The 21,066-nt window shown below is 39.7% G+C and overlaps 1 protein-coding gene across 1 annotated transcript in view; it reads left to right on the top strand.

Moving 5' to 3' along the window:
* TRIM71 (tripartite motif containing 71) overlaps positions 1–21,066 on the top strand; it is an 83,064-nt gene that overhangs the window by 45,173 nt on the left and 16,825 nt on the right. Inside the window, exon 2 of the mRNA XM_050938351.1 lies at positions 17,028–17,195. Within this exon, the coding sequence (XP_050794308.1) occupies positions 17,028–17,195 (168 nt within the window). The remainder of the gene's footprint in view (positions 1–17,027; positions 17,196–21,066) is intronic.

The raw sequence follows: 21,066 nt of genomic DNA, 5'->3' as shown, positions 1-21,066 counted from the left end.
AAGATCTGTTGGTCCCCTCTCTCTCGCATATATGCATGCCTATTACAATATGTGGTGTACCTCATCCAGTGCACTAAGTGCCCCAATAACAACTGTGTGTGTGTGTGTGAAACCAGACAATCATTATACTCTCAAATGGATGTTCACCTAAAAAATAAGACAAAAACACCATATAACCTCTGGGGAACACTTTTTTCACAAAATGATCACTCCATATCTGATCTCTCAAGATATGCCTTAGACAGCCACAGTTGGCTGATAGCTCAAGCTCAAGTCTCCTGCAAAGGGGCTGTTTAATTGGACTGCAGTCCGAGCCCAAATGTCTCCATTGCCCGAGCCCTGTGAGCCTGAGTCACCTGGCACAGGCCAGGCATGGATTTTTACTTGCAGTGTTGACTTACTTTCAGTTCTTATCCTGAATGAAATCTGCCCAACATCTTCAAAAGAGCCTGGGAGCTTAGTCGTAACTTTGCTAGAAACTAAAAATCATGATTTTAATAAAGGCACTGGATTTGGGGCTTATTACAGCAGCCTGAAACCCACTAACCCTCCTTTTTTGTCCTATGACTCTTTGTCCTATGTTAAGGAGACATTTCACCTTGAATGGTCTCTTAAATACTTTAACTACTTATGCTAAATAATCTATTCCAGCTTGTATTTAGCTGTGGCACTCTGAGGACTTGTCTATACTTAAAATGCCGCAGCAGTGCTGCTGTAGTGCATCAGCGTAGACACTACCCATGCTGACCGACAGGAGTGCCATTGGTGTAGGTAATCCACTTCACCAAGAGGCAGTAGCTAGATCAACAGAAGAATTCTTCCAGCCACCTAGTTCTGGTCTACACCAGGGGTTAGGTTGGTATAGTTAAGTCTCTCGGGGTGTGGATTTTTCACACTGCTAAGAGACATAGCTACTTTGAAATAAATTTCTAGCGTAGACTAGGCTTGAATACCTTTTCCAGACCTGAAGAAGTCTCAGTGTAGCTCAAAAGCATTTCTCTTCCACCAACAGAAGTTGGTCCAATAAAAGATGTTACCTCATCCACCCTGTCACTACTATCCTGGGACTGACACAACTACAACACCTGAACAACTATATCATTGTGTCTCTGCTGATGGTTGACAGAACTGTGAACAACAGCAGCAAAGACAGGCATTGTCGCTATTCCCAGGAGAGGGGACCCAAAACGATAGAAACTAGGAGAAGGGTAGAATAATACACTACCCTTCCTTTTCTTGACTTCAGTATGTCCCAAGTACACCGCTACCTCGATATAATGCCACCCGATATAACACGGATTTGGCTATAATGCGGTAAAACAGTGCTCTGGAGGTAGGGGGTGGGGCTGAGCACTCCAGTGGATCAAAGCAAGTTAAATATAATACGGTTTCACCTCTAATGCGGTAAGATTTTTTGGCCCTCAAGGACAGCGTTATATCGAGGTAGAGGTGTATATGAAAAACTGCCTGTACAGAGGGACTAGATACAATGTGCTGGTTTTCCACTTAATTTCTTGCACTTACATTAGAATTAGGTGATACTTGTAACAATAGTAGGTTTTAAAAAAAAAAACAACAGAAGAGACTGTTAACTGTCATTTTTATACTCTTTTTGACAGATTAAGAAAAATCCCCACCACAAAAAATTGACTGCACATGATATCTAAAAAAGCATACTTACTTAATTTACATTCTGCCCCGTGTTTCAACTATGCTGGAAAAAAGACAATCCCACAAGACTTGTGACTTATTTTTACATGTAACTTACCCCATGAATATAAAGATAGTAACACACCTTAATATGAGGCACATGAAAGATTGGTGCCTATGTGTTTGAATGGAAAGGTTATAGTTTAATTTGTGCCTTTAAGGCTTTTCCTTCCCCCCTGCACTCTGCCAGATTGTCCATACTGCCATCAGAAAATTGCTTAGGCCACTTCTTACAAAATCAAAGGTCATCTCTATGCCTTGGTGGCAGCTGGGAAACTAATGATTTAATGCTGCTTTGACCTCTTGGCTTTCTAGTTCATTTGAATCTGACCCAGTGTTTTAATTTTCCAAAACGGCTGGGCATTTGGCTTTTGTCTGTTTCCAGATGTAACTTGCATTTTGACTTTGTAACAGATGTAACTTTGCGTTTCTGAATTGAAGGCAAAACAACAAAATCCTCTTAGTTTAAAAAAAGAGAGGAGCAATACAGAACTTTGACTCATTTTTGTAGCTACAGATTGCATCTTTCCAGTGAGACTATAGATTATTCTACCACCTAACTGTAATTCCTGGTATATGATGGTAGGATTTGAACACTTGCCCTGCATTAAAATCCAGACTCAACAATGCATCTTAATGATAATATCTCTTTAAAGCGCCATTTCTTTTATGTCTGTTTAAAAACAAAACATAACTGAATGTAAAAACCTACCTTCCATTCTCTTAGTTTTTACTACATTTTACTTAAAAACATCTGTAGCTTTAAACTCTTAATGTGTTTAAACTTGTGGATGAAAGATTATCTTGTTGGGTGTAAAGGGTATGTCTGCACAACATTTTAAAACCCAAGGCAGCAATTCTCAGAGCCCAGGGCTACAGGCTGGAACATGGACTCTGAAGCCTGGGAAAGGCGGTTGGGTTTCAGAGCCTGAGCCTGAATGTCTACACAGGTGGTTTTAGGTCTGTAGCATGAGCCCTGTGAGCCAGAGTCTGTAGCCGTGGGCTCTGAGACTCACTACTGCGGGTTTTAAAATGCAGTGTAGACATACCCACGATCTCTCATCATGGAGAATGCAATCTTGTGTGAGTCTGTGGAGGGTAAAGGAAGTGTGAGGTGGCAGAAAACTGTCTCTGAGAACTTGCAGGGTGAGCCGGCAGTTCATGTTGTAAACATTTTTCTATTGCTATGTTTAGTAAAGGACCAGAGTTATGCATAATGGTTTTTCCTTTTAGGATTAGAATGATATACACTCTGCATATTCTAAATGTGAGGTGAAAGTTGCATCAAGTTGATCCCTAATGATCATAAAATCTATAACTTGAGCCTGCTATTAAAGGGGTGATAATGGAAGAGGGAAAGCAGCCTAACATGACCAGCCTTTATACTTGCTGTGAAAAGACCACTGAGGGGTTAGATAGACAACCCGTCTGCCTGAGCGCTATATTCACGTGAAATCTTTTTCTTGTTTTCTTAGTAACACAACTAAGTAAATTTGTCAGAATAAATTGGCAGACCGTGCTTGGTCAAGGGACCCAGGTTACGTGGCTCCTTGAAGACCCACAGTGTGACTGAAAGCTGGGTTCAAACTTGATCCTTTAAATAAGCATAGGATGCTAATCTTGCAGAACAGATGGGCTTCTAAAATTTTTATTGGTCTTTTTTATGGCCTGTGGCTATATCACCTCAAGCTGTGATCTTGTTAAGTCTTAAGTGAATCAGGATTGGGTCTGATTATTACTGGGAAAGGGGAGTTCCAGAAAACGATGTTGCTGATTCTGTAGCTGTTCTTTCTGATGAAATAATAACAAACTAATGCCCTAGGTTGGTTTTAGAGAGCAGTGAGCCACAGGAGCCTGAGGGTGCAGGTGTTTGTTTTTTGGCTTGCATTGGTTGCTTTTTAAGTGAGATGTAGTTACTTTAAAACTCAAAATCCTCTTCCTCCCCTTCGTCACTTATTTTTTTCTTTAAAGGTATTAAATTTGGCTAGAATACCTGCCTTCGTAAACTGTTGGCAGGATTTAGATGAGCTTAATGTAGTTTGGATTTAATAACTTTCCTTACCTCAACTGTGTACTGTTTTTGCACTGTAGAGTGAGGCAAAATGATGCTGGTGTTTAAATATATACGATTGTAATACTCAGTTTTTAAACCTTTTGTTTTTAAAACAACAAATCTTAATTAAGAAATAGGTGGCTAAAGGGACTGCAGGATAAGAACTGTCAAGATATGGGGAAGAGGATAGCTGCTGTTTGCAAATCCTATTCAGAGACACTTATGCCAGATGCAAGAATGGTTTGAAGAGAGTTTGAGACAAGGCAGGTTGCATACTTAAAGGGCCTTCAATGAGGGGACTTGACTCAGTAGCTTAATTCTACTGTGCTGGGGAGCCTGGTTTATATATGTGGCTATCCCCTGTCCGCACCACAGAAACCATTTGTTTTTCCTTTTCCTTTGAATGTAAACTGCTAACAAAGCATTTTATATTTACACATTTAAGCCCATAAAGCTTACAGCTAGTGTTCTCACTTAAAGTATCTAAAGTAGTAAATGCAAATATGTGCAATGTGGGAGAAATAAGGTTGCTGTGGAAGCATTTAGCATTTCCTCATAACATCTCCCTCTGGGGTGTGGAAGTTTAAATAGATAATATCAACATTGTACTAATAGTATTATTTTTAATTAAAATATTGTTAGGATTGGGTTTCTGGCCCACCTTATATCGTATGCAGATATAGATGTTTGACAAAATAGCTGGACCTGTAAACCTCTTTTAACGCTGAAAGGTGTACGCTGTTTTCTTGTTAAAAATGTTAATACTTTTGAATACTGTAACAATAGAACCACTTTAAACAAGTTAACGCTTCGTTGTTGAAACTGCTTACAGTAACAGATTGACATTAAACCCACATTTGCATTTTCTTTGTACTGATCAGAGGCCATGATAAAACTCCTAAATGTAAATGATTCCAGTTAAGTTGACTACTGCCTCCTCTCCTTTTCTAAACAAATAAAACAAACTAACTCCTGGCTCCCTCAGATTAGTCTCCAACAGTTTCTAGGGTGGAATTGTTCTGCAACCTTATCTGTGCCTCTGAAGAAGATACCTGTTGATGACAAGGGTGTCAGCAGTGGGTGTGCTTGAACTGTGCTGAGCACACATCTGATGCAGGAATTACTGAGTGAAATTCTCTAGTCTGGCTAGATATAATTGTCCTTCTAGCCTTTAAAAGCGATGACTAAATTGTCCTTGCCTACTGTTGCAGATGAGCTCAGCACCATTTTAGCTGCACTTATTGCTGATCCTGTAGTAAGCAAAAGGTATTTTGTACACTAGACAAGGCTTAAGATCAACAAAAAAAATCGTAAGATCTGGATTGCTATAAAGGCCATGGGGCGGGAGGGGAGGGAAACACTTTTAAAATCAAGAGAGCCAAAGAAGATATTCCTGAATCATGCATTATTACTGTTTCTAAAAACATTGTTCAGCAGGGATTTTCTTTTCCTTGCTGATTCAAAATACATGTAGGAATGCCATTTCCCCCCCCTCAGCCAAGTTCTTGATTGGTGTATGTGTGGGATATATTTTAGGAACACTTTTAAAAAAGTAATTGAATGGGTTTTTTAATTTACTGCCTGTGAGTGACAGAGGGAAGGCACTAGAGCTATCTATAGAATGACTAGTTTCAACATGCACTAAATTTTTATGGTGGTATATTGAAGGAGGTGAGGGGAAATCTGTAGTCCATCGCCCCTTCCCCACCCCAGTCCAGAACCAAAACTGCCTTCACGGTAGCAGTATGAACAAAGTGCCAAAATCCAGGCACAGCAGTATTGCTAGCTTATTCTCCTTGACAGGGAATGCTTGCAATAAATGTCTAACTTAAAAAGTTTGGGGAGGGAGGAGATGTGTAAGATTACATGACTGTACTAGAGGAAAGTAGCAAAACTGTTACTCACTCAAAGAAATATTTTTGTTCTGAGAAACTTTGACCTCACCTTATTTAAATCTAACTGCCTGCTATTTGGCCAAGGGAGGGTAAATTATTGCTGCTAGTGTATATTTTACAGTTCCTCTTATCAGAATATCTCCAAAGTACTTTTAAGATTAATGAATTAAGATTTACAACTGCACCCTGTGGAGTAGATGTGTTAATTTGTATAGATTCAGGCCAGAAAAGTCTACCTAGATGATCAGCATACAAACCATAGAATGAGGAGTCCTTGTGGCACCTTAGAGACCAAGTGTCAGAGGGTAGCCGTGTTAGTCTGGATCTGTAAAAGCAGCAAAGAATCCTGTGGCACCTTATAGACTAACAGACGTTTTGGAGCATGAGCTTTCGTGGGTGAATACCCACTTCCTCAGATGCATGTAATGGAAATATCCAGGGGCAGGTATATATATGTGTGCTAGCAAGCAAGCTAGAGATAACGAGGTCAGTTCAATCAGGGAGGATGAGGCCCTGTTCTAGCAGTTGAGGTGTGAAAACCAAGAGAGGAGAAACTTTTGAAGTGGTAAGAGAGTGGCCCATTACAGACAGTTGACAAGAAGGTGTGAGTAACAGTAGGGAGAAATTAGTATTGAGGAAATTAAGTTTAGGTTTTGTAATGACCCAACCACTCCCAGTCTTTATGGTATCCATAATTTGCAAACTTCAAAAGTTATTTTTCCTCCCTTAGTATCCTGGTGTTAATTGATTTATCTCATTAGACTGACCTCACACTTGGTAAAGCAACCCCCATCCATTCATGTATTTATACCTGCTCCTGTATTTTTCACTTTATACCTCTGATGAAGTGGGTTCTAGCCCACGAAAGCTTATGCCCAAATAAATTTGTTAGTCTCTAAGGTGCCACAAGGACTCCTTGTTTTTGCTGATACAGACAGACTAACAGGGCTACCACTCTGAAACCTGAAACCATAGAATTTCACTTGGTAATACCTGAATTTTACAAATTTGGAAGCAGTCACAACAAAAGGATAAAGTGACTTGTTTGGTTTTGACATTTCTGAAACTGACACCTCCAGACTCCCAGCCTGTGATTTTTATTATCTATTGTTGGATTGTTCAGGAAATTGAGCTCTTCAGCATGTACCAATTCATCCTTAATATTTGTCTTTTTTTAGAAGCTATTAGTGGTTTTTCCACCAAAGACCTTTTGATCTGGTATTTATAGTCAAACAACTCCAATATTTATTCAGTATAATTGCTACATGGTGATGGGGATGAAGATGTTTGAATAAACAATTGGTGATTTCTGTGATTAGATCTTTTTATTCTTAGATGTTTTTCCTTTGATTTACAGTACCTTCTTGGCAATAACCGTATGTTGTGCCATAAAATGATAGATGGACAAGAATTCACTCCTTTAGTCATACACAGGGGATTAAAGAATAAACTGCAGTAATGCTTGTTGTATGATTATTGAAATGCCCTTCTGGCTGCTGAGACAGCTATGTCTACCAAAACAAACATTAAGTGTAAGAGCTCGCTTAGAGGGAGTTGAGCACAGTTGCTCATCACCAGAAAATGCTTTTGTGAATCATCCTTCATACAACACACAAGTATAATCCTCCTAAAAATGAAGAGTAACAAGCATATTAATCAGAATAGATAAGCGTGGTCTTGGGTCTCTTTTACAAAAACTTGTTCTCAAAGAAGAATATCTTAATTTGTCTTCCGGGAATAAGATGCTCTGTGATAAGTTAAAACCCAATATTTATTTTACATGGATAGTATAATTCAGCATTGATCTAAGCAAGCAATTGTGATGTAATACCTTTATACTGTATGACTGCTTTTGTATTACTGCTTTTCTCTGGTGCACATGAAGTCATCAGAGATTTTGTTTGAGGATATAATTGCTTTGTTTAAGTGATACCCAAACTATACCATCGAAGCCTGTTGAGTACAGACCTGGCCTGAGAGATCTAAAGAGCTCAATTTGTTAACTTTATCAAAAAAGAGTGAGAGGTGATTTAATAACCATGTAGAAGTATTTTCATGGGGAGGAAATACCTGGGTACTAACATGCTCTTTAATCTAGCAAAGAGAGACAACCAACTGCTGGAAGCTGGACACAGATTTTTAACAGTGTAGGTGACTAACCACTGGAACAGACTACCAAAAGAAGTGGTGGATTCTCCATCTTTTGATCTTTAAATCAAGACTAGACGTTTTTCTGAAAGATCTTCATTAGCCAAACACTGGCGGTTGGATTCAATACAAGAGTAATTAGATGAAATTCTATGGCTTCTGATAGACAGAAGTTCAGACTAGGAGATCTGATCACCCCTTCTGTCCTTAAACTTTGTGGATCTTTAAATGGAGACTTAAAGAGCATTATTTTGCGCTCAAGTTGCTGAGCAGCACTAAATCATTAGCTGGTATCCCTCCTGATGCTTAACTTCTCTTCATGTTGGCGTGTCTGGTTTAAGAGTTTTAGCATTTCCTAAGATGCTGCCAGTATTCTTGTAAAAATCCTACTGGACAAAGATTAACCCTGATTTTGGAGTGAATGTTCTATAGATCTGGTATTCAGTTTTAAAAGCAGACATGAGCTCAGCAGTTATTGAGGAACAGCTCACCTTGGGTGCAAGACAAAGACTTTTTTTTTTTTTTTTTTTTTTTTTTTAATTTTCAGGTGTCCTGCCATGGATTTCATGATATAGTTTTTTGTGGATTTGTTCTGTATTCACACTAAGGAATTCCAAGGTTCTTAGTTTTTGGTTTGTGATGTAGGTTCTTACGATGGTATAGAAAATACAATCTTAACATCAGAGTTTTATTGTCAAACTAAATATTTACATTTCAAAACATTCAGACATACAAGCTAATAGACAGGTGATTAATAAAATTATGTACTTCAACATAGAGCTCTGGATATGTGTGTTTTAACAGCTTTAAATTCTGCTAAACTGTATTTAAAGAAGATTGGAATGTAGCTTACAATTGGACACTTCCTTCGATAATGCCAGTAAGGCCATGTCTACACTACAGCATAAAATCGAAATGATTAAAACCGGTTTTATAAAACTGGTTTTATAAAATCGATTTTACGTGTCCACACTAAGGCACATTACTTCGGTGGTGTGCGTCAGTGGTCCTAGGCTACCATCGATTTCCAGAGCGGTGCACTCTGGGTAGCTCAGTAAAAGAATGAGACCAATAACTTCGATTTCCGTCCACACTAACCCTAAATCGATATAGTAATATCGATTTTAGGGTTACTCCTCTCGTTGGGGAGGAGTACAGAAATCAATTTTAAGAGCCCTTAAAATCGATTTAAAGTGCCTTGTAGTGTGGACGGGTACAGCGTTAAATCGATTTAACGCTGTAGTGTGGACCAGGCCTAAGGTAAACTAATCACCCACCAACAAGCTCAGCACCTTCTCATATTATACATGCATATAATTTATTTTAAAAATATAGTTTGAAGGTTGCTCCTTCGAAAAAGTTAAGGACCTACAAAACCGGCTTTACCACTTTTTAATGACTTAATAGTGTCACTAACTGCCAAATATACCAGAAGTGTAAACTTTGAGGGCCATGTTCTCTCTCTAACCCTCCCCGGGTGTATAGAATCATCAGATCTAGGGCCAGAATGGACTTCAACAGACCATCAAGTCTGGCCCCTGTGCAGAGACAGGAGCAAGTAAATCTAGACCATTCACCTGACAAATGTTTGTCCAACTGGTTTTTAAAAACCTCCCGTGATGGAGGTTCCACAGCTTCACTTTGTAAGCCTGTTCCAGAACCTAAGTTAAAGTTTTTTTTCCTAATATCTAACCTAAATCTCCTTTGCTGCAGATTAAGCCCATTACTTCTCATCCTACCTTCAGTGGACATGGAGAACAATTGATCATCAACCTCTTTGTAACAGCCCTTCCTTACAATATTTAAAGACTGGTAGCAGATTCCCTCTGTCATCTTTTCTCAAGACTAAACTTGCCCAGTTTTTTAACCTTTCGTCATAGGCCAGGTTTTCTAAACTTTTCATAGTTTTTGTTGCTCTCCTCTGGATGCTCCAGTTTGTCCACATCTTTCCTAAAGCGTGGCACCCAGTACTGGATGCAGTACTCCAGCTGAGGCCTCACCTGTGCTGAGTAGAATTAATAATTACCTCCCAAGTCTTGCATACAGCATTGTTGTTAGTACACTTTAAAGTTATATTTAGCCTGTTTTTCAGCTTCCTGTTGTTGTTGACTCATTCAATTTGTGATCCACTGCACCCCCCCAGATCCTTTTCAGCAGTACTATTGCCTAACCAATTATTTCCCATTTTGTAGTTGTACATTTGATTTTTGCCCCCTTCCTAAATGTAGTACTTTGCACTTGTCTTTATTGAACGTCCTCTTATTAATTTCACACTAATTCTCTAATTTGCAATGGTTGTTTTGAATTCTAACTTTGTCCTCCAAAGTGTTTACAACTCTTCTCAGCTTGGTGTCATTTGCAAATTTAGACATGTACTTCCCAGTCCATTATCCAAGTCATTAATGAAAATATTGAATAGTACCAGACCCAAGACTGAACCCGGAAGGAACCCACTTATACGTCCTCCCAGTTTAACAGTGAACCATTAATAACAACGTTTTGAGTAAAATTGTTGTAGCTCTATTGACTGTAGTTGAGCTATGACTATTCACACAAATTTTAGTATTGGAACCCAAATCTTCATTTTTCACATAGCTTGATTTTTATTTTATATATATGCTGCTTTTTTCTCCCCCACCCCCAAGCAAGGGAGGATGAAAAAATATGCTTCTGAAGTCACACAGCCAAAAGGACTTTTCTCAAACTCGTCTAAAACATTGTTCTTAAACAGAAACCAAACACATTGTTAATTGGAAAATGTGTTTACAATGTTTGTAGTATTTTAAAACTTTCATAGCCTCACAACCTTAACTACTGCACTTGCTACTGAGCAAGCAACAGCAGTAATAGATGCAGTAGTCAATACAGCTAAAAGAAGTGAAATGCATTTTGCTCTGTGAACTTCCAGAGTTCTGGGCTGAATGGAATAGGTATGCTTTTTGCCTTTTTAAATTGATATTGGACTCCGTAAAAGTAGCGTTGAGCTTGTTTCAAAAGTGTAAAACCTTAGGTGCTTGATTTTCCCCCCCATGCTGCTATTTTTCACCATATATTTTGTAGCTGTTCCTAGGGTAGAATGAGAAATAATGTGTAAACATTACAGTAAACTTTAGAGCCCTAATATCTGGCTTTCTTTAACTTCCAAGTATTTTGTCTCCATCAGTAGGTTCTTAATGTCGTAGGTTTAAAAACTATTCTTGTCCATCACATTCAGTGTCAATATTGTTTGTGTATATGATGCTGGGATAGCATAAGAACTTGAAGAAATCTATTTGTTCCCTCTTAGAGATATAGCTACACGCAACCACATTTTTAAAAATACACATTTTTTACAGAGAGATCAATGTTTTCAATGTGAGCTGTGGGGCGAAAAGGCACCCATTGGCTTCACCAAGAGGACACTTTTTAAACACAAGTTAAGAGAAGGCTCCTCAGCTGCTGTTTTCACTGAATTTTTCCTCGTGGCTACTACATTCCAGTGCTTTTGTCTGTGCCTGGTATTTCGGAAATTTTGGTGAGGGGAGGTAGGTGGGTGGGGCATTCTGGAAGCTGGTCAACAGTAAGAAGGGGAGAGCTGGTGTGGGAATTGTAGAGTCGGGTCAGAGTTTAACTTTAGTAGCCATTCATCAGATGCTGATTGATTGCTGTGGAATCCCAGGGGACATTTAACAACATCTCCGCCCATCCCCCCATCCCCTTTGAAAACAGAGGGACCAAAAAATTGGGAGGACGACACCCAGGAATCTGCTGTTGTAAAATGTTTTTACAGTGCACTGTACAGCCTTTCCTGAAGCAATCACGTTTATTGTCTTGCTGTCGTATTTCTTGGGCTCCTGTGGCTGTAAAAGATGAATAGCTCTCTGATAGGGTTCACTGACAGTTTAATTTGAAGGAGGCTGCCTTGATTGTTTTGTATTTAAAATTGTATGCCATCAATTTAAGGAAATATTTTCTATTTGGAAATAATCAACCCATGGTTAACTTCTTTTGGAATAACTCACTGTTAACCATCTTTAAAATCATTCCCATCAATACCTTCCTGCCTTTCTCCTTCTCAGGATGATGTATTTTTTTTTTGAGTGAGCTTCTTAAAATATTAATTGTGATAATTTGGACTTCTCAAAGTGATAAGAACATTTGTTACTCTTCCTTTTTACATATTTCATGTCCATCTTTCTAGTAGTCTTACAGGTAACTGACTAAAATTGCCCAGAGCTTAACAAGTGGAGAATGGTATATTTAAAAATAAAAAATAAAATATCTTATTCCTTAACTGTCTTTAGAGCAGAACAGCCCAGTAATCATTACAAAACCAAAAGTAAATCCAGTAAACGTAGTTCATGTGATCCCTAATTAATTTTTTTTTTTTAATTTAGGAGGAAAGGGTATCTTTTATCTCCTATTTTCCTTCTCTACACTGCCTGCTCCACACAAGATGGCTGTTTATTTCTGAGGCTATATTCACATAATATTTGTTCTTAAATTGGGGAACTGCGGATGAATGGGCAGCAGTTAAAAACGCTATCATGGCTTAGAGGTCATTCCAAAATCCCATCCGTTAAATTACAGTGTGGCAATCTGCCCCTGCCCTTTCATTATCTGTGTATCTTCAAGTGGGACAAAAAATGAAGTCTCTCAAGGGAAAAAAACAATCGTATGCTTCCCGCCCTTACGGTTTTTAAAAACAACAAAATAACAGTTTAAGTGGAAGGCACCCTCAAATGTTAAATATACAGCAAGAAAGAGAAATTTTTGCCGGGTAGCTATATATGTTTGGTTTTAGGGGTTGTGGTTGAGAACTTGAAATCTTTTGAAACTTGTCTGAGGCAAACGTAAAACCTAATTCTGTTCTTAAAAATTAGATTAAATGAATACATTTTGTCATGATAGAATGCTCTTCTGTAATGGAAGATTAACTTTTTATCCTTATACAGATTGTGTTTTTATTAATCCAGGACTAGTCATAGTTTTTTAAAATGTATATGATGTCCAATAATCATGAGCCAAACCCTTCCGATTTCAGTCTGGTACGCCAGAAATGGGAATTGGGGGTGGGGGAGCAGCAGATTAGAAGAGTCTTTATATGTGGTTCTCTACAAATTTAGTACATATTTGTCTGCTTGAAACAGAACCCTTATATGTATCTTTCTTCTGCAAGAAAAAACTGGAATCTCTACTGTTTTGTTGCAAGATTTGTTTAGATCTTAATCCTTCCCAATTAGAATCAATACAAAACTTTATTCTGAGCTACAGATATCACAGTCCATTAGATTTATTGGTCTCAGGTGGCCCTGTTTGGTGGTGGGGGAAGCAAAATAAACACTACCAAAAAACAAGCGAGGGACAGGAAACGCTGCTGGCCCTGAACCTTGGGGTTGGGTTCAGAGAAGGAGACTGTGAATAATAAATGATGGCAGTCAGTTTTCTTACTAATTCGTTGTGGATTTGGCTGTCAGTGGACATGATGCTGTGCTTCTTCTGCCCACAGAGCCCTGCTGACACAACTCCCTTCCGTCATCCAGATAGATCTGAATTTCTTACAGTAATAGTAACAAAGGGGACAGTCTGGCCCTCTTATTCTTTGCGGGTACATTGGGGTATATACAGACTCTAACACTCAGATAAATAAAGAAACCAGTGCAGCTAAATTGCCTCTAATATGTTGCATTATGTTGTATGAAGGTATAAGAATTAAAACTGAAGTTGGCTCCCAAATGCACTCTTTGCCTTTTCCAACTTGTGCTTAGAGCAGGGGTTCTCAAACTTCATTGCACCGCGACCTCCTCCTGACAACAAAAATTACTTCATGAACCCAGGAGGGGGGACCGAGCCTGAGCCCACCCATGCCTCACTGCCCTGGGGGTGCGGGGGGGGGGGGAACAAAGCCCAAGCCCCACCGCTCCGGGCAGGGGGGCCAAGCTGAAGCTCAAGGCTTCAACCCCAGGCCAGGGGGCCTGCAACCTGAGTCTTGCTGCCAAGGGCTGAAGCAAATTTAAGCCAGCCCTGGCAACCCCATTCAAAGGGGGTCACGACCCACTTTGGGATCGCAACTTACAATTTGAGAACTGCTGGTTTAGAAGATTCTAGCAGGTCATTTTGAAGTTGACTACACTCCTCTATCCTCCTCCAGCTGCCTTTCACTGTCTAGTCATCTTCATTGCAGAGTGAACATATGTTGGTCTCTGGGGGGGGGGGGGGGGAAATATATATAATTTTTTAAAGAAAAGCTTAACTTTAATAAAGGGTGGTGGAGCTGGAGGAGCTGGAGTAAGCATGGTCATATTAAGTGGTGGTCCACCGTTGATTCTCTTTCTCTTGTAATTAAATCTACAGTGCAAAGCCTCCTGATACATCACCTTAGAACAGCGGTCCCCAAACTTTTTACCTCACGTACTGCACTCCACCCCATCCGTGCTCCCTCACTCCCTCCGAGCCGGGGCCAGAAGTGGGGTCACAGCTCTGGAGCGGGGGAGGGGGAGGACATGGACGGGGTAAGGGCCTGAGGCTGGGGGTGGGGGCAGAGCTGAGGCTGGGGCCCCAGGCATGGGGCCAGGCATCTGGGGCTTTGGTCCAGGCCAGGAGTGGGGCTGGGTGACGCTTCCTGCCTGCCCTCCATGGGGCCTGGCCCAGGCCCCTGCCACAGCCTCTGGAATGTTCTTCCTTGCCCCATTAGTGGGGCGTGCCCCACAGATTGGGGACCTTTGCCTTAGAAAATTGTCGACAGCTTTCTCACTCGAATGAGAAGGTTGGCTTTTCAATTCTGCCTTAAGATTTTACCATGTTCCCTATGTAATCTGCATATCTGAAATAAAATTGTCAGCTTTGTTAGTTGGTTTCATTAAAAATGTGATTACTTTATTTGCATCCATATTCTGTCAGGCGAGGGAGGGCGGGAGTGGGTTGATTGAGCAACTGCTTAATTAATTTCTCTGTCCGTGGCCTGAATGACTCGTATGTTAGGCATTGTGTTCTGGGCAGCAGCAGCATCTGGATTTGTGTGACAGGACAGTTCCCTGGCCTTTGCCCTAGCTTTGCTTCTGGCATTAGCTGTTTGAGAGAGCTAATGACAGGTTTAACTTGCTGCTGGACTCTTGCTCATATGATCGCCATTTTCTTTTCCACTGATGTCCTTGATAGTGAGATACATAATCCATGTTGCATGTTTTTGAATATTATCAGATTTATTTGACTTGATACCTTGCATGGCTTTTCATCCCCCCCACCCGCCCCAGTTGTTTAAAAGTTGGATGGCCCAGCAATATTTCATGTATGTTCTTTGTAAGCTTACGTTGAAAATACAGCGCTGCAAGAGAAAACTATAATACAGTAAACTGACTTATCACATTATGCACAAAAGGAATTTTCTAGTACAGGAAGATGCACAGTTCCAAATTTAATATTTAGAACTTACAGCTGCTTGATATTTTTCAAAATGTTCAAAATATTTAGAATGTTTGAGGTATCAGTCTTGTTCAGATGTTAATAAGGATGCTTTAATTTCTCTAGCAGAACAGTCTGTGTTCAGAAATGTAACTAATTTTTTAAAGGTTTCAGAGTAGCAGCCATGTTAGTCTGTATCCGCAAAGAGAACAGGGGTGCTTGTAGCACCTTAGAAACTAACAAATTTATTTGAGCATAAGCTTTCGTGGGCTACAGCCCACGTCATCGGATGCATAGTCCACGAAAACTTATGCTCAAATTTGTTAGTCTCTAAGGTGCCACAAGTACTACTGTTCATTTTTAAAAAAGGTTTTGTTGAAAACCTCCTTCAAAAACTTACCCAGAAATAAAGATTAACTGCACGCACGCAACCTTGTTTACTGCTACAGATAATGTTTCTACATAATATGAAATGTGTCCACACGAAGTAGAGGAATGAGCCTGTTTGCCTGGCTTATTATGATCAATAAATTGAGTAAATTTTAGGAAAAGGGAATCAGGATGGTAGTCTCCTTCCCCCGAGCCGCCACCTCCAAAAAAAAAAAAAAAAAAAAAAAAATCTAGTTGGTACAGGAGAATGTTGGTTGCCATTAGATTTGGTTGCCTTGCCTCCCACCCCACCACCGTTCCATGCTCAGATGAACATTACCTGGTTCTTGTTTCTGTTTTGCTTTTGGTCATTCCTGTGGAGTAGATTTTCTATCATGCAATGGAAAACCTGACTTATGGTATAAGACTTTACTTGCATTATACAGTGAATTTGGTTTTTTGACAGCATTTTGGATTTTGTAGGACTTTTTATGATCTACTATGTCAAGAATGCTTTGTGTAGCTATAAGTTAGAGTTTTAGATTTCACTCTGAACTTTCTTATTCTGAGGTTGTTTGGTGGTTTTTACACTCCTCCACAGATCTGTGGTTTTTTTTGGTTTTTTTTTTTAAAGCCCAACTGATTTAACTTCTAACAAAACACAAATCTGTATAGGATGCTACGTCTGTGTACCACTTCCCTCTGTTGGATGGAATGCAAACATGCAAGCAGTTACTGCTAGTGAATAAATACATTATATGGCGTACAGAGTTTCATTCTGAAGTGAATGTGGGTTTGGGATTTGGTTTAGTTTTATTAACCAACATGGTCCCATTTGTCTTAAAAATGTGGACAGGCTAATCTTTAAATTCTGTAACTAACTTACAGGGTATAGTTTCTTCCGCCTAATTCCAGCTTCTTCCCAGAAGCTCCACTGACACTGAAAGTGCTGGCTGGCGCAAGAGAATTGCTGCAGTTCTTGGCTTTGACACCACCTTTGATGATGATGGCAAGCTTTTGCATCCAGTTTGCCTTGTATGTTCTGTCTTGCGGATTAAATTGAAATATTAGAGAGAGGATTGTCCTTGTTTTTTTGCTTGATGTGCCCAGTGCAACAATAGTACAGTAAATTTAAATGGCTCAGTAACTTTATGCAATGTTTGTATATGCAAGAAAAGTTATCCGAAGTATGCAATAGGTGACATACCCAAATGGGTGAGTGTTGGCAGATGGTTTCCGTTCTTGAGAGAAGGGTGGGATGGACATCCTGGTATTGTATTGCAAAGAAAACAATAACACTTCTAGTTTATTTTTGTCCATGTATGAGTGGCTGCTTACAAGAGGGATCGCTTTTCCTCTATGGAAGCTGTTATGAACACTTCATAATATCTCCTCTTATGGTTAAGATACTTATTTTCTTCTGTGGGTGGCTTAGTGTGTCATACAATTTTTTTTCCTGTGTCCTTTTCTAGGTGCTACATTTCTACTGTGACACTTGTTCTGTCCCTATCTGCCGGGAATGCACCATGGGACGACATGTGGGTCATAGCTTTATCTACCTCCAAGATGCCCTCCAGGATTCCAGAACCCTCACCATTCAACTTCTGGCAGATGCTCAGCAAGGACGCCAGGCTATTCAGGTAAGTCGCTCAAGTGGTAAAGAGAATCTTCCCTTTTGTCTACCACCAGCTGTGCCTGCTGCTACAATGTTCCCTGTGTGAAGGGCAAAAAGCCTCTCCTTTCAGCATCCTCTGTCCTCTACCCCACCCTCTCTCTTGTTGCACTAGGTGATGCCTTTTCATTATTCAGGAAGGAACTTCCTTGTCAGCAGCAAATCAAAGGAAATGCCAGCACTATTCACATGCATCTTTGTTGCATCATCCTGTCATAAATAGGGACATCATGCTGTTTCCACGTGAGACTGTGCACAATTTGACATGTAACTCGTTCTAGGCTCAAAGTTCTAATCTTGTAAAGCTATCTTGGTTTGGAGGTGGCACATGCCTCATTGCTGCTGTATAACTGCCAACAACTATCTCCAGCTTTTCAGAACAGGGACTGTCTCTTAGTATGGCTCTGACCAGTGGGTTCCCAAGTATGGTTGGGAGTTTTGGGTAGTGCCACGTGACAAGTAGTAAGCATCAGCTACTTGGATTAGAATGATCAGAATTCCACTCTGTGGGTGAGTGGGGATCTGTTACAAATATAACCTTCTCAGAATAGGAACACAGATGAATTTAAGCAGAGTGTGGGTGAAGGCATTTCTGCATTCAAGGATCATAAAGCATTTTGTACAAAAGGTGTTACAGAATTAAATAGTGCCACTTCTATGGTGAAATGCAGCAGCTGTTCAACAGCGCACAACAAGTCTAAATACAGGACAAGGGTGGAAGAAAATTACCATACCCCTTCAAACTACAGGAAGACTTTTGGTTGACAGAAACGAATTTGACCAGATACACAGGTAAGGACCCAATTCAGCCATCCTTACTCTCCCTGAGTAGTACCTGACTCTGCATGTATTCCTGCTGATGTCAGTAGAACTTCTTCCCAAGTAAAATATAGGTCAGCGTGAGACACATGACAGAATCAGGCCCTAAACTACTATCTTCTCCAAAGTTGTAGTAAGTAACACATCACTTATACAGCACTGCCCACTTTCAAAGCTCTTCAAATATTAATCTTCATAACACCCTTGTAGGCAGTTTAGCCAAACTCAAACATCTAAAAGTCATAAATCAGATCTTAAATCAGATCTTAAAAATGAGATTTAAACCATCCTCCCTAACTCCCCGAAAATTGAGTGCTTTTGATTTGCCTTCTGTTTGGTTTTAACCTTTAGAGTATATTCAGTTCATGTTTCCTCTGGAATTCTGAAGGCTAGAGAATTTTTCTTTTAAATGAAAGTCAACACTCACATGTAATCATTTGTCTTCTGTAGCTAGGACTTTAGGTACCATACCAAATATTGTGAAACTCTCAAAATCAAGAGATTCAGCAATTCTTGGTAGTTGTATTTTGTTTGCCCTCATCTTACAGATGGTGATACTGAGGTTCTGAGGATAAGTTGCATTTTCAAAGATGGTCTCAATTTGAGTGCTTAATTTTAGACATCTAGAACGTGATTATCAGAGGTGCTGAAAACCTACAGTGTGTAAGTGAGATGTCAGTTGGAACTGTTGGTGCTCAGGACCCTCTGAAAATCAGTGCATGGATTCTTGCCTTAAAGCACAAACTTATACAAATGCCATGAATTCGTAGCAGAGCTGGGATTATCATTTTATATTCTGCTTCCGAGCGTCTTGGCCTGTGCAGTAAACGTGCTGCATTTCCTTCTGGAGATCACAGCTCTTGTCAAAGATACCAAGGGGAGAAAAGCTTAATGCTTTCACAATAAAAATACAAAAGGAGGATAACAGCTATTTAATTAGAAACATATTAAAACTCTTCAGTTTATTTTAAATATTAATAAATATAGTTTAACTAATGGTAAGTTAAAAGTAAAAGCAGAAACCCCATCCTAAATGCAGTTGATGGCTGGGGTATAGGAAGGATCTTTGAAATCTGGGTGTGCAGAAAAGCCATGTCTGGTTCAGTGCCTGAGTTTGAAGAGAACATTAGGAAATCGTTGCAGTAATACTGTGAATAAATATATTCTATATGTTCAACTCTCAGATGTTAACTCTGATCTTATACATTCCTTGTGTTGTTAGGAACACAGGTTACAAATCAGAGGTTAAGAATCAGAGGGGTAGCCGTGTTAGTCTGGATCTGTAAAAGCAGCAAAGAGTCCTGTGGCACCTTATAGACTAACAGACGTTTTGTAGCATGAGCTTTCGTGGGTGAATACCCACTTCGTCAGATTACATGCATCTGACGAAGTGGGTAGTCACCCACGAAAGCTCATGCTCCAAAACGTCTGTTAGTCTATAAGGTGCCACAGGATTCTTTGCTGCTTTTACAAATCAGAGGTGGTTTGGTGTATGCGGAATTAACTCTTGATTTATTATTTTTAACGCGGTAGTACCTAAGATCCCTAGTCGTGGACCAGTGCCCATTGTGCTGGGTGCTGTACTAAATGCAAAACAAAAATACTGTCCCAGTCCCAAAGAACCATATGATGTAAATCTGTTGTAATTCTTTTAATCTGAAAATAGAGTATTGTGACTTACCGTCTTGCATCTAAGTGAACTGAGTAGCAACATGAAAAATCTTTAACCAAAAAAAAAAACCCAAAAACCACCACAAGTAGAGCAGCCAGAGCATACCAGTGAATCTTGACATAAGTTAGAATTTCTTAAAAATTAAAAAAGGTTGATTTTACTTGTATTCAATTCAAATCATTACAGAGACCACATGTTAGTATTTCTTTCAGTTCCTTGTTTGGTGCTAATGTGTGAGGTTTTTGTCTGGGAACTCTTTGTAATTAAAAAACGCCCTCTAAGTTGGAGCTACGTTTGAGAGTTTGGAGTGATAAATCAGTAATTCTATCTGATAGAATGTCCTCTTACCAAGGGCTACAAATCGGAGTCTCTCAGCTGCTGCTGGTCATGAGAGGGAGGGATTTATGTGTTGTGTTGAGAGAGGATGGGAGACTCTAGTTCCTTTCTGTGCCATAGGCTTGTTGTGTAACTTTGAGCAAGTCACTTAGTTTCTCTGTGCCTTAGTTCCCCAACTGTAAAATGGGCTAATACATCCTTACCTTTTAGGGGTGCAGTGAGGATAAACATGTTAGATTATGAGGCTCTCAATATGGTAATGGGGGCCATATAAGTACCTAAGCTAGAGAAATAAAGAACAAAACTGTTCATAAATATGCTAATTAAGTTCTCTTGGGCAGCAGCTGCCACTTTTCCCTTCATACTGTGGGTAGTACAAGAAGTACTGCTACAACATAGATATTAAATTGTAGGCTTTCTCCCTCTCCCAGTTTCTGGAGGCTCATTCTTGGGGGTTGTGCACTGTAGTCCTCTAAAAGACACATGAACCAGAACACAGAAAATCATTGGGGTTTCTGGAGCTCAGAGGTGAGTGGCTCATGGAGGGGCTAGCACATCACAACTCCTTCCAGGCCTGCTTAAGATGTCAGCTTTGTTCCGGAGCCAAGAGTTGTCAGATGTCAGATCTGTTCCATAGAAACCATGTAGAAATATTTAATGTGCCCCAAGTTTGAGCAAAGAGGAGGATATGGTAGCTAATAGAATCCGAGTAGTACAGTAACACTGAATTTCTTCAAGCTGGCACGCACAAGGGTCTGTCTTAGTAATTAGATTATTGTTTTTTACTTCCATTGATGTTGATGCTTTATTTGCACCAGTTGGATGATTAAGTAGCAGACTGTGCCTCTTAATTTATTTTTTAAAGCAGAAATTAGCCACATGGCTTACAGTGCCAATCCGCAAAGAGTCATATGTATATTATCACATTCAACCTTTTCCTTCTAACTCTGCCTCATTCTTTTCTCTGCTTCTTTTACTTTCTCTCACCATTCCTTTCTAATTTTTTTTACAC

This window comes from Gopherus flavomarginatus, chromosome 2 (assembly GCF_025201925.1).
Source record: "Gopherus flavomarginatus isolate rGopFla2 chromosome 2, rGopFla2.mat.asm, whole genome shotgun sequence".
Taxonomy (NCBI): domain Eukaryota; kingdom Metazoa; phylum Chordata; order Testudines; family Testudinidae; genus Gopherus; species Gopherus flavomarginatus.
Note: the sequence above shows the minus strand (reverse complement) of the source record. Positions and strands in the feature narration are given on the sequence as shown.